The sequence below is a fragment of the Nyctereutes procyonoides genome, unplaced genomic scaffold (genome assembly GCF_905146905.1).
Source record: "Nyctereutes procyonoides isolate TBG_1078 unplaced genomic scaffold, NYPRO_anot_genome, whole genome shotgun sequence".
In the NCBI taxonomy this organism is placed as follows: Eukaryota; Metazoa; Chordata; class Mammalia; order Carnivora; family Canidae; genus Nyctereutes; species Nyctereutes procyonoides.
Window position 1 is genome coordinate 8,156,220 of NW_026575024.1, and position 18,397 is coordinate 8,174,616.

General features: G+C 40.9%; 1 protein-coding gene across 7 annotated transcripts in view; it reads left to right on the forward strand.

Moving 5' to 3' along the window:
- Positions 1–18,397, forward strand: part of BCAS1 (brain enriched myelin associated protein 1) — a 98,959-nt gene that overhangs the window by 56,619 nt on the left and 23,943 nt on the right. For 3 of the 7 annotated variants that reach the window (XM_055343059.1, XM_055343001.1, XM_055343010.1), the window contains exons 6-9: positions 1,356–1,400; positions 3,752–3,886; positions 8,399–8,575; positions 15,067–15,108. In XM_055343059.1, coding sequence (XP_055199034.1) covers positions 1,356–1,400; positions 3,752–3,886; positions 8,399–8,575; positions 15,067–15,108 — 399 coding nt within the window. The remainder of the gene's footprint in view (positions 1–1,355; positions 1,401–3,751; positions 3,887–8,398; positions 8,576–15,066; positions 15,109–18,397) is intronic. The other 4 variants (XM_055343029.1, XM_055343039.1, XM_055343019.1 and 1 more) reach the window with 3 other exon arrangements.

Here is an 18,397-nt window from a genome sequence, read left to right on the forward strand (position 1 = left end):
TATTTATAAATGTAATAATATAATTATATTATACATATATAATAATATAATTATATATTAATGTAATATATAAATTATATTACATATTAATATAAATATAATATAATTTATATATAATATAAATATTTATATATTTGGTTTTGGTTTTTTAAAAAACAAAAACAGAGCAGCTCACTTCTACTTTAAATTGCAGCTCACCTCCTTCTCATTTCCAGTGGCTATTTTGTACTATATTCCTATATTCTCAGATCTCTCCACACACAATTAAAGACTAACATGATAAAAAACCAAAACCAATAATTTATATATTTTTATATATTTATATATATAATATTTATTATATTATATTATATATTTATACATTATATTAAATATAAATATAAATTATATTTATATATCATATATCATATATAAATATATATGGGTAATATATACCCATTATTGTATTGAATGGGGTATCATGATGGGGCCGCTGGAACATTGGAGAACGGGGATGAGATGTGCTTTGCAAGGGAATTGTGTCACATTGAGCTCTCAGAGAGGGAACCCTCGGAGCTGGGAACTTTGGCATAAACAGCAGGTGCCCAAGCTGGGTGACATGGGCTGTGTTGTCATGGAACTCTACTGTGCTTGCATGTCTATGGCCATTGATCACACACATGATTGGAAAATACCTCCTTTGAGTTGTCGACCTATCAAAGCACTTCTGCCACTGGAATGGCAAATAAACTAGAAATCACTTCCTATTCTGTTACAACTGAAACTGCCGTTTTAACTGCCCAAGGGCAGGGACCCATGGCTTGGAATGCTTGCTTGTCTCTGACTCCTCAAGGTAGCCACAGCCTGGCACATGTCCGACATGCAAGAGGACTGAATGAATCAGTGAATGAATCCATGAATGCATAATCAAAGGGACAGCTCCAAGTGTGTTTGGGTTCTTTCCAAAGCCCAAGACGAACCTCGGAAGGTAACAACAAGTCAGCAGAATGTGCTGCAAACACCAAAGGGTTGTGCATTTGTTTGGATTAGTGGTAGAAGTGATGGAAAGTCCGTGACCTTCGAGGAGACAGTTTTGAATGTGGTCAAGCTCTTAGTGAACGTATAAGGTCTGATGCATTTTATGATAAAATATTAATTTTTAAAAAAACTTTTTTGTACCTAGAAAATTCTCTAGAAGTCCATGGCTTTCTACTCAATGGGATAAAACACTTTTGTACTGAAAGGGACTTCTCACCACATTCTTCACCTGCAGAGTGAACCACGCTCCCCCCCCCCCAAATGGTGTATCTATGCAATCAAATCACCCTAAGGAGCTAGCTATGACTTTTAATATTTCGTTTTCTTAAACTTTTAAGGTTTCGCCAAACAAAGCCGAGACAAAAAAAGATCTGGAAGACACGGTAGGTAGTTTGAAGTATGTTCGTGTTTGGATTTGTGTCTGAGGTTGGATTTGGATTTGTGTCTGTTGCTTGGTTTCTTGAATTTTGTGGGGTGGGTGGGTGTGTACATATATATTTATATACATACTTAGCAATTTAATAGTGCTGCTCGATTATCTTTAAAATGTTTCATTTGTGTCAGTGGTATTTTAATGAAAATTTCAGTGGAAAGCCTAAAATATATGCTAAGTCTGGATACATAATGTCACAATAACCAATTTCATATATGAAATAAGAACAGAAGACTAATAACCATATATCATGTTAGTCTTTAATTGTGTGTGGAGAGATCTGAGAATACAGGAATATAGTAAAATTAGCCACTGGAAATGAGAAGGAGGTGAGCCGCAATTTAAAGTAGAAGTGAGCTGCTCTGTTTTTGGTTTTTAAAAAATATGTTCTGTGTTTTTCATGTAATTTGGGAAAAATAAATCTCCACCACAAAGGCAATTGTTTGGTGAAATGAAAGAGTCACCATGGGACACTTGCCAAGGGAAGGAATGTTTAGAGTTAGGATGCTCTAGAGAGTCTAAATTTATTCACTGTCATCCTAGAAATCCAACCAATTCCCCTCAAATTGTGTTTGGAACAACTACTTTCTAGAGATGTTTTCCTTTACACTTGACAGAACTGATTATCCCTTAATGGAACACATGGTTTAACTTTCACGGGAATCGTGAGGAAAGTTTAACTTGGTGACAGATAAGTGTCTTACGCCCTTCTTTTGATAACCGAAAGTGCTTTGAAAGACACTGGGACCCAATAAATGGCTTGGCCAACCCGGCACATCTGTTACCAATATTTGAAGGGGCCAGGTTGGGAAAAGGATCCTAGAATTTATCTCAAGGCCTAAGTTTGAGCTCTAGTCCAGCCACACAGTGGCTGTGTGATGTGATCCAAATCCATCTGAATCCAAATCTCAACATCTGCAAAACCAGGACAAGAAAAATTCTGTCTCCCCACCCCAGCATTGGATGAAGGTGTGCAATGCCTGGTAAACCATTGAACTCTATTCAAATGTAGGTGATCCCTATTTCCATAATAGCCGCAAGATGTATTGAACACCATGATTACATTTGCAGTGTCTTGATTGGTTCTTCTACAATGTTCTTCTTCCATTAGAAAAAAAATATACCTCTGAGCTATCTATATGTGTTTTCCTATAAAATTAGTCTTTTGCTACAAGGCAGCTAGGGTCAAGTTCAATGAATAGTTTGGTCCAATGTTTCTCTTTTGATTCTTGTGTCTTGCATTGTTTGAAGCCCCGTAGTCAGCAGCACAGTAGGCTATAAACAGTGGGGTATGTGGGTGTGTTGTGTGGCTTCCCAAGTGACCTGATGCACTCATTCTCCTCAGCTGCCCATGCACCAAGACTCTTCCCCACCAGAATGTGGCCCCAAGTGCATATATCCAGCTGATAAAATCTCACTACCTTGCCTGGAGAGATCAGGGTCACTGCTAGCAGAGTGGAGTCTCAGGGGAGGGTTTGTGAATATAGGTTGTCTATGACACAAACCACCTCTTTCCACAAACCTGCATTCTTAACATCCTTTCTTTGTACAAAACTTCTTGGATTCTTGCTTTTGAAGCATCTACACTGTTCATCTTCACATTTGGCCCTGACAATTTTGAGCACACTCCACACCCTGCACAAAATCCCCAGCCATTTGTAACTTGAGTCGACAATTCTGAATGGTTGTTGCTGGGCTGTTTCAGCTCCAATCTCCCCCGACTTTGGCTCAGTGGACTGGCGCATGGTAGACACTTCTCCTGTCTGGGAGATCTGCCCATATAGAAGCCAGCTGGAATTTTTGCGGGTAACACTGCTCCCCTGAAGTTCCTAAGATTGGTTGGAGAAAGAAAGCCACTCGAGGCAGGGTTGCCTTGACTCCAGGATGCAAGAATAAATTCGTTGTTTTCATGTATCTTTTTCTTTCCCATGACAATAGCATTTAGATATTTAAAACTATCAAATAAGAACTGTGCTCTCTCTTTTTCATCTGAAAAAGACGGAGCTTAGATGTCCTGTCATTGTCTTTAGCAAATGGAGCTGTGTTAATCTGGGTCATTTAAATAGGTCACCCTGATGAAAAGCAACTGTACTTGAAATGGACTGTGAATATGCTGTGTTGCAAATTGTCTTGGAGAGTCTCAAAAAGAGAAACATCCGCCTGATTGAATGTGGTTGAGAGGTGGGGGTGATATAGCAGAGTTAATTGTCAAAGTGCTTCAATGCGCTTCAAAGCAACAGGGGGAAAAATGGATTTTGTTTAAAAACAAAGTTCTAAGGCGTCACTGCTGTTGCCCGAAAGGCATCCAAAGCAGAAAGTGTCTGTGATGGCCAAGCGGGACAGAAGACCTGTGAGAACCAAGCTAAAGGCACCAAGAAAAAGCACCTGCACAGCCCCAGGCTAGGATTCGCGTTTAGAAAATTCCTTAGGCATAAGGTCTGTATCTTGTTCAATTAGAAAGAAAAAAAAGAAGAACCCTGGTCTTCATCAATGCTACATGTGGCTGTCCTTTGTCCCCTCAGCTCCACTTCAGGGAAGACAGTCTTGTGTGGGTGGGGTCATGAAAGGGAATTAAAAATGATGTGAATCAAATTTCATTGATTCTTTTAAGTCTCCGTAATTACAAACCGACATCTGACTAGTTTTTTCCTAGTGTGGACCAGGGTTCTGAGATTATGCTTCTAACTCAGTGTTTCCCAAATGTCGAAAGTATGCATACCATCTTCACCATTTTCATCACATATAGTATTCAGTAGTTGATCTTTTTATATTACAATGGACTCATATCTTATTTAAAGATATCTTTAAAGAAAGCTTTATATTATAACGTACATGGAAAACTGGAGTTATTTTTCATAAAGAGGTAACCATTAATATGGCTAATAAAAGAAATAATTACATTCTAGCTACCTTCTCTGTGTTAAACTCCAAATATAATGCCTTTCTAGCTTTATTAAGATGCAATTTGCCAGCAATAGAAAAATGTTAAAGATGTACCAGCATCAGACTTTTTCCTCCGAATGTTCTTAGAAAGATTAGATGAGAGTTGGGAAGGGAAAAAAAAAATGTTTTCTCCATTTTAATGTTTTTTAACGTGGTATCTCTGCTCGACCTAAAATTATCTGTGATCCCACCAATGGTATGCTTCCTACAATTTGGGAAATACTTTTCTAACCTCAAGAAAATAATTTTATCTTTCTGTGGTCTGTTCCATCCATTCTCCGTCTTAACTAAGCTCATACTGACCCCAAACAAAAGCCCAAGCACAACAAAAACAATGAATGAAGGCAGAGCAATTTCTATCTCCATGTCCTCTCCAAGTGAGGGCAGCACAGAAGTGAATTTTCGAGGTTTCACTTTTTTAATGTCTAATAAGATGCCAGTGTTTGCCTGAAACCAGCGGTTAAGATCCCTGAACTGAGCCAGCATGCTTGGACATTTGTTTAAAACATCAACCATTCACCACTAAGTTGAATAAACTTATTAAAAAAAAAAAAAAAAACTTCCCCAGCTGGATGTTAAAACCCCAGGATTGTGTATGCAAATAAAAACTCCATAGAAAGATCTCCTGGCTGAATCTTTATTTGCATAAACAAACTATGTTATGAAGTTACCCTTTAATTTCCATACAGGCTTATTTTGTTTTCTAAAGACAGAAGGGGTGGAAGGATAGAAATTGCAGTGGGGGTGGGTAGAGATTAAAAAGTGGTACCAATGTACATGGCACACCATTTGGTAACTGCTAGTGAAGTGTGTCATAGACCTTGTGCAAAGAAACCCAGCTGAATTCCCACTTGGAGCCTCTGTGAGTTGGGGGCCTTGAAAGTTTACAAAGTGTGCGACTTTCCCCCTCATATCTGTACCTCAGATGGCATTCATTTCATGCACAGCTTAGTTTCCAGAATCTCTTTCCTCCACAAAGGGGGGACCACCCACGTTCCCTATTCCCAAGGTCTCCCCAGACCACTGGCCTCACCTCCTGCCACTAAGTTGGGTTTTGGGCAAAGATAGGATTCAGGGGAACGCTGGAGCTGGGTGGGTGGGGAGGTGATGGTGGTAGGAGCAGCTCCCCTTTCCAGACTTTAAGGTTTTGCCTTTTTTAGGTAAAGTAAGGAGATACTTCCCAAATGTTCTCAGTTCTCATTCACATGGCAGTTTGGTAGAGCTTCTTGGCTTTTACCTCATTTTATAATTCTGTCCTCCAAAAAGATAGGAAAATAGGGCCATTAAAACTGAGCACACAGATTGTCGCATGCTTATATTGGAGGTGTGCTGCTCATCCTCAGTTTCATTGTAACCTAGTACGGAAAAGAGGAAATCCAAGAAAATTTATTTTTTTTTAAATTTTTTTTTTTATTTATTTATGATAGTCACAGAGAGAGAGAGAGAGAGAAGCAGAGACACAGGCAGAGAGAGAAGCAGGCTCCATGCACCGGGAGCCCGACGTGGGATTCGATCCCGGGTCTCCAGGATCGCGCCTTGGGCCAAAGGCAGGCGCCAAACCGCTGCGCCACCCAGGGATCCCTCAAGAAAATTTAAAGATAAAAACATCATCTGCTGGTTTTGCAATTTAAAAAAAAAAAATGCAGTGGTGACTGATTGTGATCAACCCCTAGATTCATTTCTCTGTATTTCACTTTTTCTTCGTGTAAAAAGGATTTTCTTAAAAATGATTTTTCTTAGCTTAAAAAAGTGGGGAGTCCCAGAATTAATACGTGAAATAAGCTTATAATTATAAATAATGAAAGTGTCAGCTTTCCTTTGCTGAACTGAGATCTTTTTCTCTTGGCTTAACCACATGCTATGCTTCAGAATCAGACTTCTTCACATGTTCTTCAAACATTGAACATGACAGCATGCACACAAGGCAAGGCATTGTTTGAGGATATTAATTTATTTTTTTTTCTTTTTGCCATGCCCAGAAATGCTCCTCTCCCCACTCAGGTTTTCCTGATTCCAGCTTGTCTGCAGGGCAGCTAAAATATTAGTGGCTGGCTCATGTGATTCATAAGCTCTGCCGCACACTCATTGTTTTCCACTTCTTGGTGCAATGTTTACACATCTAACTAACCCCTCCCCTCTCCCACCCCCAAATGTGAAACAAGAAGAAAATGTACTGGGGAAGAAGGTAAGGTCATTTGCTCTGCAATCTCCAAATCTAATATGTTAGAATTTCATGGGTGGCCTTGCCAGATAAAATACAGACGCTCAGTTACATCCAAATTTCAGATAGACAGTAGATAATTTCTCAGTATGACTATAAAAAGGCCCCTGGCAGTTCTAGGGACATACATTCTTATGCTTCAAAATTATTCTTCGCTGATCTGAAATTCGAATTAACTAAGTAACTTATATTCTTATTATTGAGAGTATTGGCTACACATTCGGCAACCCTCTCCATGAGACTGACTCCCAAAACACAGAGTTTTTGTGATCTCTTCCATAACGCAGACTAAGAGTATTAATTCAGTTGATGCTGGCGGAATGCCATCTGGGGTGCTTCTTTGGGAAGTGAAGAATTGCGTGGACAGGGAGAAGAGACTACTGGTCGTCTCTGGCTCCATAGCCCAGTAAGGAAGGGGAGGGTAGATAGACACATAACATGGCAGGGTCCTGTGTGGGCATTTCTCTCTGGTCCTCTCTATACAATTATTTAGTTATTTATTTAGTGTCTATTTTGTGGCAGACACTGGGCCTGATGGGAGCTAGAGAGGTAATGATGTCCAAAGCAATGGCTCTGCCCCTCAAAGCCAACGAGATGCATATTCAACAAACAACTGCATGGATATATTACAGTTGTATTATTCTATATCTAGTAGAGTCATCTCCTTGTAATGTTCTTCAAGAGTCTCTGGGCATTTTCCCAGTGCAGAGAAGAAAAGTGCCCATTTCCCAATGAAACTGATGAGTGTAGATGTGTCTCTCAATCTTTTTGACATTATCACCTTCCCAATGTGAAGCTTTCTAAGCTATTTTCCCCCTGGATGGGTACAATAGCGTAGGGAGTGGGGAGATCTTGGTTTGTTGGAGGGAGTATAGGACGGAGGAGGTAGTAAGAGCTTGAGTTTGGGTATCAGGTTCCTGGGATTTTTTTTTTTAAGATTTTATTTATTCATTCATTCATGAGACACACACACACAGAGAGAGAGAGAGAGAGAGAGAGAGAGGCAGAGACACAGGTAGAGGGAGAAGCAGGCTCCATGCAGGGAGCCCGATGTGGGACTCAGTCACAGGTCCCCAGGATCATGCCTGGGGCTGAAGGCGGCGCTAAACTGCTGAGCCACCCGGGCTGCCCAGGTTCCTGGGATTTTTATATCAACTCTGTCCCCTTATTGGTGTAGTGGTAGGAAAGCTTTTGAGCCACCTAGGACCAAAATTTCTGTATCTGTAAAATGAACATAATAATTAGTCCCTTCCTTGTAGAACTGTTGTTAGAACATTCAATGGTTTAGAACAGTGCCTGGCACTGGTACCTTTGATTGGAATTATTAAATCAAAGTTAAAAGTCGGAAATTATATCCTTTATATTTATTTTAACCTCCTTTAATTTCACATTTGGATTAATAAAATAGTAGATGCTTATAATATAAACAAATATGCATGTATTAGAGGTGTATGTTCAAACTGTTTTTACTGATGGGAACATGATCAAACCTATTTGAAGACCCATGGCCTTGATACAGATTAATGTCCTCACAGTAAAGTACCTCTTACCAGCACCTTGATTCCTAATGACTTACATGAACATAAAATATTCTTTTGCAAAGGAAAAATATCTTGACTTTTTCCAAAATTTTAACACAAATCGCATTCGCATAGAATCTTTATAAATACAGAAAATTTAAAAAAGAAAATTAACATGTGTGACCCTAGCCTATGCTTATAAAAAAGAGATCTTTCACTTTTGAAATCCTGAGATCAGTCTAATTTTTTTTTTTAACTCTGTAGGGTGCTGAAAAGTCGCCTGCTACTTCATCCGACGTCAAGTCAGACAAAGCAAACTTTATATCCCAGGAGACCAGAGGAGCAGCCAAAAACCCTACATCCACAGACACTGCAAAGGAAGTTGCCAAGGAAAAGGGAGGTCCCACCTCTCTGCCTCTGGGCAAACTGTTCTGGAAAAAGGTAAGTCCTGTTTTCAAGACCTGCAGAGTAGTTGGGGCTAGGGTGACTGGAGAAATTATTTCAATTGGGCTAATCCATGTGCTCACAAAGTACAGAGTTTATTTTTTCTTCCCCAAAATGACTCAACTAGCCATTGAGTTGAAGACCTGTCATTTACTCCTGGGAAGCGTGAAGTGCCTATGGTTTTATTTATTTATTTATTTATTTTTTGCCTATGGTTTTAGAAGCATGTGTTTCATGGGAAAGAAAAGGAAATAAACAAGTAGATTTTTTCATTCTTGGAGTCACTCCGGTTCATGACAGACAGTTGTGGTATTTCGTGATTTCATTTTCTTTCCAAAATGGCTTAGTACTTTGGCTTCCTCCTGGATTCCTCTGAGACTGTCCACCCACCCCCACCAACCCTGGCAAGCTGAACCCCCTCTGGGCTCCCTCTCTCTTTTCCCAGCAAGACATAATCAGTCATTATGAACCACGAAAGCTCACTCTCCTTTTGGAAAACCAAGGTGTCCATCATTCACCACCCAGGATAAGCACACAATGTGCTCTGTGATAGGAGCATTCAAAATATTGTCTATTTTTTTTCCTTCTAAACTAAGGTGGCATACAAGGGAGTTTGGTGGGTGGGGCTGAGTCAGTCTGAGAGCTAGTCCTTGGTCATCTTTGCTGAGCACACCCCAGCTGCCACACATGTTCAGAACTCTTGCCTCTTTTAAATGTGGCCAAAAGATGAGCAAGAAGTTGTGGGTGAGACAGTGGAACATAATTCACAGAGCTGAAAAAAAATCTAATTAGTAATTTCTTCAAAACATCCATGCCACTTAGCATGCAGCACATGCTGCAAGTCAGGTAATGAACACAGATGCCCCTACAGTGCTTGCTTTATTCATTGGTCCAGAATCCAACTGGATTCTAGAACTCTTTTCCATTGTACAGAAATCTTCCTTCTGGGTTCAGCCCAGAACACAAACTTCAATACTTAATGAAAACTTTGGGTGATGTCATTTGGCATTCTGTTCTAATCCTCCTTCCTTCCCAACCACCAATTACTTATTTTTAAAAATCTTTTATCAGCAATATAATGTAGGGAAAAGTTCCCAAGTGAATCATATGTGCATACTGGTTGCCAGGAAGATGACTTAGGCAACCCACATTCAAACATCCTTTATTTTAAAAATTATATATACTTAAAATGCATTAGAAACACTGAGCTAGCACATTAAACTCAAGATTTAATAGACATTTTGCTCGAGGTGAGACTATATATATACATTTAGGTTAAGAAGTAATCCAATTAAAAGAAAAGTGTCACACAATGGATGTATTGATCTTAAGTACATGATCGTAAATTTGGATCCTCCAAGGAGTGACACAGACGGGATTGATATACAATAGATTTACCGTAGGAAAGCAATGTGAAGGATAAAGGGGAGGGGACAGGAGTAGGGAGAGGGAGCCTTCAGACCACAGTGAGGGTCTGACACGGCCGAAGGGAGACCGGGAAGGAAGGAGGAGAAGGTTGGAAAAGCCAGGGACTAAGGGTGGTGCTGAGCCAATGGCAAATCCCAAGTCCCGTGTTGAGCAAGAATGGTTCCGGAATCACCTGGGAGCAGGCGGCAAGAACACAGCCTCAGCATTAGCTCTGTAGCGGATGCCAAGGGGTGCAGGCCAGGAGCTGCCCTTCTAGTGGGGAAATCTGAGCAGTAAACACTCCATAGTTGCCATAGATGGTACATGAAATGTGGCCAAAACCATATAGGAGGCTGGCAAATGACTGAAGCTTGAGGAACACTTATGTAAGTTTGGCATTGGACAGATGAGCCCTGATGAGCTACCTCAGTTTCCTCATTTGTAAAATGTAGATAATAATAGTACCTCATCATAGAAATGAAGATTAGAGGAAATTATGCCTGCAAAACCCCCAACTTCATGCCTAGAGTAAAAGTGACCAGTGAATGGCCCTTCGGACCTCTGTCATTTTTCTCCTGTGTGCTCAGGAGGCTGGATACACTGACCATGGCCACCTCTCAATCTCTCCATACCCTCTGATTTGGGGAAGTTTCTGAACTACTAAGCCACGAATACTCCATCTTTCCTTATCTTTGGGGCCTATAAGGCATACATTGATTCCTTTTTGAAATTCAAGCTATCTCCATTGGGGGGGGGGGGGGGAAGAGGACCACTTGACATTCTTTCCCTAATGGTCGGATTTCATGTAGTTCAGTCTCGCTGTTTTTTGATTTTTCACCATTATCTGGCTTTATTTCTTTAGTAGATTATAAAAATAATGAAGAGAAGCTAAAACTCAAATCACCCATAAATCTTACTTTTCCTTCTTCCATCCAACTAGAAAGAACAGCTCTCTATGGAAGTAAAATAGGAACGATTCACTCATGCAAGAGTATTTGAAGTCTCCTTTCTGCAGAGATGCTTTTGTGCTAAATGCTTTGTGCTAAGGCATTAAAAAGATACCAGCAAACAGATTGCTGCCCTTTGGCAGCTTACACTCTCAAGGGGTGAGGGGACTTATGTTCTAGTCAAAAACAAAAAGAACATGGTGTCTACGAACCATCTGCATATACAACGTCTTCATTTTCTTTTCTTTAAATTAGATAAGCTTTGGTTATAAAATCACTGTTGTAAAAATTCTGAAAAGCAAACAGAGAAATGCTAAAAAATCTTGATCTTTCCACTAACCCAAGCTCTCTTTCTTCTCCTCTTTTAACTGGAAAGCTTTTATTTCTTTTTTTAATTTATTTTTTATTGGTGTTCAATTTGCCAACATATAGAATAACACCCAGTGCTCATCCCATCAAGTGCCCCTCTCAGTGCCCAACACCCAGTCACCCCCACCCCCCGCCCACCTCCCCTTCCACCACCCCTAGTTCGTTTCCCAGAGTTAGGAGTCTCTCATGTTCTGTCTCCCTCCCTGATAATCTGACTTTGAACCATATACATCTAGAATGTGAACATCAGGAATAAAATTTTACCCCTAATGTGCTGTGGACAGGAAATTCTAAGTTATTTTGATTTATAGTCTTGATTGCTAAAGTCATTCTGATTATAAGACAAAAATAACACAAATAGCCTTTGAGAAAATTAGTTTCAAATTAGTTTTATTTGCCAAAAAATGTTTAAAAGTCAATATCCTGGAGGACTTATGTCCCTTATTGTTCTGAGTTCTCTGGGGTACCATTTGCTCTGTGACCTCACAAAAGTTACCCATCCTGTTCGCGTTTTCTTTTCTTCATCTGTTGAAGGAAAAGGGTTGGAATAGATGATCTTGAAAATTCTGGTATGTGGCAAATCTCACATTCCAGACAGAACCAGAAAGATTGGACTGCATAGCCTTGGACAAACTGCTTGACCCCTCAAAGCCTCTCTTTCCTTTTGTGTAAATAGGGACACATTTATCTCACTGTGCTGTTATGACGCTCCATTAAGTGTACACAGAGAGACCCTCAGACATAGTAAGTGCTCAACGAACAGTTTTATCATTTCTTCAGGTATGAACAGTTGTTGGTTCTGATCTAAATATCCATGTGGGGCATCAGGTGCCAAGAGCGCCCAAGGTACAAAATGAGTCTAAGACTCATGGATTCTGCTATTGAAACACCCGAAGTCCGTTTGGAGGAACGAGGTAGATACACATGCATGCACGTGCAAATGTGTGAGTACCTATGCATGCACACAATTCGTAAATAATACATTTGGAATGTCTTCAAAACAGTGCTTTTCCTGCTTTCCTTTGGAGGACACAAATGATGTCATGCAAAATAATGGGGGCTCTGGAGCCCAAGAGACACATCATCCGATCTCAGTTCCTGCTGAGAGTTGCTGGCTGTTTGGATGTCATCGGGTCACTTAAACCCTCCATGCCTTGCTTTCCTCTGCTCTGGAAGCAGGCAGTGACACCTACCTTTTGTGATTATTGGGAAGAGAATGCAGAGTGACTAGCCCTGGTTCCAAAACAATGATGTTAGGATCCAGTGTCAGTGTGTCTTGTGCAGGTTACAAAGTGCTACGCGTGTTTTAAAAAGGCAGCAGTCGGGGTAGGTCCAAACAGACCAAAAGAACTTTAAAAATCCTCTGAATCATCTGAGTCACTTGCTTCAAGTGCAGATTCCTGTATTTGATCCCCAAATCCACAGGAATCCTGGTGAAGAGAGTCTGGCATATGGCTGGACAATTATGGCAGCACTTGAAAGGCGGGCTGAAATGTCTCGGCTTGAGAAAAGGTCTTAGGGCCGCTGTGAAATCAGTGAACTCGGAACAGCTGTCACATGATCAAAATGATGCTTCCAGAAGACCTGCTAGCAACAGGGATGTCTGTTGGCTTAAGTGCTACCATGTGACAATATTTTAAAGAACATTCTTTCTTCATTGTACTCTTCAAAGGACAGGACCCCTTGCTCTGCAAGTTTATACTGATGCATTCAGGGGCTGTGTTTGGGTCTTTATTCTCCAAAATATAAATGCCCCAACAGGAGCCTTTAGTTTCAAACTAAAGAATTGTTGTTATGGTGAACAAGGCCAGGTAGTTTGTAGGCTCAGCAGGTAACAGCTGGATGTCCAGTTCATTGAAGAAGACCAGAAGGTTCCGGGCTTGAGATTTGAATGGGAATCCTGAACTCTGTGCACTTCCCGATTAGCCCCTCACCTTATCATATTCTGACTGGAGAGCCTGAGCACCCAATAAACACTTTTCACTCTGCACAGGTGGCCCTTGCGCTTAAAAAGTCTCCCTCGTCTACGTTGAAGTGAGCTGCTCCGTCAGCAGCGCCGTGCAATCTCCCCACCTGCACACATTTCCCAGGGGGAAGAATCAAGTCCTCTGCCCTCCAGCCCAGAGCTTATCTATCACACGGGACCCACTGCCAGTGGAGAAAAGCGGGTTGCAATCTGGTGCCTCTGGTTTCTCCGCTCATAGGCTCATAAGGAGAAAAGGAAGAAGCTTCCCGAGGCTTTCATTTGTCATTGTGTGTTGAGCATGGAAACCATGCTGGGTGCAGATACACATGGCCTGTGAGATCCAGGCTTGGCTCAAAGGCTGGGTTCAATAGAAATACAGTTGTAAATGATCCAAACTGAAAATCTCATCTAGGGAGAAAGCCAATCTGGTCTTGGAGAAAGAAGCTCACACCATTACTAAAAAAAAGTGTGTTTTTAGTAATGCAAAAAAAAAAAATTAGTAAAAAACTGTTCTGACCCTTGAAATCGTCACAGCAGAAGGAAAACTTGGCTCTTAGAACCATTTCCACCACTTCCTAGCTGGACCACCTTGAACAAATGACTTTACCTCCCTATATCTCTATTTCTCGCTGTGTAGATGAGGATTACCATCCTTACCACTGGGGGCCACTCTCAGGGAGATGGTGTCTACAAAGTACCTGCATATACGATGTCTATACAGGTTTACAACAATCTGTTTGCACAATGCAGAAGACATATTTGTGAATGCTGAGTCCTTTCTCCCCTTCCACTGAATGTTTTAAAGGTAAAAATAAACACAGGACTTGGAACAGAGTGAATATGTGGAAGAGCTCCTTGCCTGGAATCCAAGAGAAGAGATGGTCTATGAACACCCTAAAATTATTTGCAAAATATTCTGTTTGTGTTTATTTTTCTGGGGAGAGAGGCCAGATCTGTCAAGTGAGTCACAAAGTGGTCTGTAAACACCACCACCACCACCCCTGACAAATTTAAGAACAACTGCTAAGACGATCTCCAAAGTTGAAACTTAGCAAACTGATGGCGGCATTGACCTTTGATAGCACTGGGCCAACTGCTCTCCCAATTTGAGGCAAGTCTGCACATGCCATATTTCCTCCAGTAGGGAGGAACAGTGTTTGAAGTTGGATGTGTTGGACACCAACCCTCTGGGCCTCCATAGGAGGGTTTTAACCAAATTCAACTTTGGCGTGATGACATGAAGACATTGGCCCATATTGAGCTGATGTAAGAGGCAACTTCTGACTCTGGCCACCGTGCTGCGGTCAGAATACGGCTGAAGACCCTCAGTGTCTGTTTGCTCTATGAGTACCATGGGATGGATTTCTCTGGACTTTCGGCCAGAATTTTCCTGAGCTGCTCATTTGTTTTTACCTAATGGTGACTGTGTCCTGCATGACCGATCCTTTTCCCTCTTTTCATCAACAACAACCAGAAAATGTTAAGGAAAATGCGCCACTGATCCACAGCCCAGGCTGTGGTTTGTGTTTTCTGTAGTAACCCTTCTTCTCACTCCATTGGTGTCCTGGCTGCAGCTGGGTGTTTATTTGCCCTTCGTTGCATTTTTAAAATACAGACCTATTTATATTGTCTTGCTGTACTGTTGACTGTCGTGTAAGCCTCCCACAAGTCCGTTTTGAAACCACGTATGCGTAAGCAATACAACGTCCAAGATGGCACCAGAGGGCTGCGAGCCCAACTAATCTCTCCATTTATGGGCTAACCTCTGACTCTTACTTTTGTTTTTATCTTCCCTTTAGTCAGTTAAAGAGGATTCAGTCCCTGCAGGTGCAGAGGAGAATGTAAGTTATGCATTAATTGGCACAACCATTCCATGCTCATCTTCCCGCATACTGGACCATTGGGCATTTTGGCTGTGGGGCCCTGTGCATGCTCCAACGTCTCCCATCTGCTGTGGACTCTTTCAGCCTTTCACAGGATTAGGGACCAATGGGAAATAATGCTGGGTGAATATCTGTAACGCCTATTGAATCAATGCAAACTAAACACAAAATCAGAGTAATATAATAATATATAATTTTTTTTGTTATCATTTAGGGGCTGAAAGAGTCTACCAAACATAAGAACATTCTCACTCTTCCTTGAGGGGCAATGATGCTGCATGCTGTCCTCCTCCACCTTGATTGCTCTTTCATCTTTATTTCCGTGGCAACCTAGATTCTCTACTAACTGTGGGCCTTAGCCAGGATGGGTAGTGGCATCCAGCAGGAGAGCTTCTTGCTGCACTCGATGCCGAGACTGTTGATGTTGGGAGGGAGGGCTGACTTCTGGGATCTACACCTGAGAGACACAGGTTGAGCCTCTTTGTCCAAACTTTCAAGACCGTTCATTCACATCTGAAGGGAATGGCTCCATAGCGGCACGTCAGAAATGGAGTTTTCCAAAACATGTTCCAGGGAGATTAATAAATTGTCCTCATGAGTCAGCAGCTTTCTGCTCTGAAGAAAAAAAAAGTACAGTCTTTGGAAAATGCTCTAAGTGGGGATAAGTGAGTTCACAGCTCCTTAATATAGAAACTGATCATTATCATTTTGCCAAAGCAAAATATGTTTGGCTCTTTCTAGGTGTCTCTTATTTGCTAGCCTTGGATAGGGCTTGTGTTTTCATTTTTATTTAATTGCTGGCATTGAATGGATGTTGGAAATCCAAGTATGTTCCAGAAATGTTGCCTGTGATGTGGAATGAAAATTAGAATGACTGTGTTATGGTTCTTGTTAGGAGAAAGATCTTTCAAATCTGCTTTTTTGTTGTTGCAAGTGTTTTTCTTTTCTTCCTTCTTTTCTTTCTTTCTTTCTTTCTTTCTTTCTTTCTTTCTTTCTTTCTTTCTTCCCCCGGCCCCCTCTCTTTTGAGCCAAACTTAGTAGCTCAGGGAAGCTCAGATCTCTCATAATTCCAGAAAATTTTCATGAAGTGACCAGCTATTTTCTACAGAGACAGAGCAACCTGTGAGGAGAAACTCTGTCCCTTTTCCCCATGAACTTTGGGTTTAAAAGCTGCAGGTCAGGTCTGAAGCATCAGTTAGCTTGGAGGTTCTGAGTTTTTTGAAAAGAAACTCGCTTTGGGATGTTTGTGTGCAGTTGCCTGTCTGAGGAACTCCTTGCAGCTTGCGTGTTAAAATGCAGAGTTGACCTCTGACAGACAAAGAGGAAGCATTTCCTTCTCCAATGTGAAGTTCAAAACAGAAAGATAAACGTGAACCAAAGTTAAGTTAAATTACTGATAGCAAAAGAGAACAAAAAAGCTGATGAAGACATCAAAGAAAGCAAAATATTTTCTCAAGAAAATAAAGCAGCATTATCAAAATGGCTTTAAATTGCTTAGCCCCACAAGTAACATTTCTGTTTGGAAGCTCCAGCATTTCATTGTCTAACAGCCTGTTAGTTGGAGGGAATGAGATTAAAAGTAGTGATCCTGGGCCCATCATCCCCAGGCTGTGCTACTTCTGGGACCTCAGTTTACTCATCTCTTAAATGGCCACAATAATATCACCTACCCCGTAGGGTTCTTGTGGGAATTAAATGAACAAGGCATATGGCACAACGTGCATACGGCAGTGCCTGAAACACAGGAAGAATTTAGTAATTTAGAGGTCAGCAAACTGCAGCTCACAAGCCGGTTCCAGCCCGTTGACTGTGTCCATATGACCTATGAGCTAAAAATGGCTTTTACATTTTGAATGATGAGAAAATTGAAAGAAGAACGATATTTCAGGGCATGTAAAAATTACACAAATCTGGATGCTGGGTGGCTCAGTCAGCTGAGCATCTGACTCTTGATTTCAGCTCAGGTCCTGATCTCAGGGTTGTGAGATCAAGCCCCACATCAGGTTCCACACACCTAGTGTGGAACCTGTTTAGGACTCTCTCTCTCCCTCATCCTCTGCCCCTCCTCACTGCCCTGCTCCTGCCATAAATAAATATGTAAATAAGTAAGTAAATAAATAAATAAGATGAGAGTATCTGCTTTTTAAAAAATTACACAAATCTCACGTTTCACTGTTTATGAATAAAGTTTTATTAGCACACTCATTCATTTGCATGTCATCTATAGCTGCTTTCCTGCTTCAGTGGCAGAGTAGAGTAGTTGGGACAGGGCCCTTGGCGGGAAGAGTTTGCCACCCATGGGGTAACTGTTAGTGCACAGGAGTTGTAACGTGATGAGTGCTTCCCAGTATCACTGGTTATAGTGCCCTGTGAAATTGCACATCTGTCAGCTGACTCAGTGCCCATGTAGAGTGAAGGCATGTGTGAAATAATTACTTTAATTTCCTTCTCCCAAATAAGAGACATAGCATTAATCAAAACAACGCAGAGTACTCTAAACCTCCAAACAGGACCATTAGGTGAGATTAATCACATTATATGAGTCCTTTTAACTAGCAACTTCTGGCTAAAGTATGTTTGAGTTTTTTTTTTTTTAATTTCTCTACCACCAGTTTTTTTTTAAGATTTTATTTATTTATTCATAGAGAGAGAGAGGCAGAGACACAGGCAGAGGGAGAAGCAGGCATCATACAGAAAGCCTGACGTGGGACTCGATCCAGGGTCTCCAAGATCACGCCCTGGGCTGCAGGTGGCACTAAACCGCTGTGCCACTGGGGCTGCCCCTACCACCAGTTTCTATAGCCAATCTATGAACCAATGCAAAGCAAAAGATAGAATGATTTCAACATTTCTCATAGTTTTTCATGAGGAGAAAAATGAGGCTTTTGAAATCCACAGAAGTTGAGTGTTTTTCCTAGAATGTGTTTCTGGTCCTATCAGAAATAAAATCTACTACAGAAACTACTGACTCATTCCACTGTAATCTGTAAATATTTTGGCCATTGCTTAATTACGTTAATGTTCTAACTAATGAGGGGGAAAGAAATCTTTCCTTCCCAATGACCTATAAGATGAAAGAAACAGGTACTTCGGTTGTTTACCTCTTAGGAAGTAAGCTCACAGTTGCAAGTGAAAGAAAACCCAACCTAACCTAGATTTGTGTTGTTTTTTTCTTTTTTTAAAAGAAATTTATTGGCACTCATCACTGGGAAGTAGAATTGGTTTTAAATAAATCTTGATTCAGGGC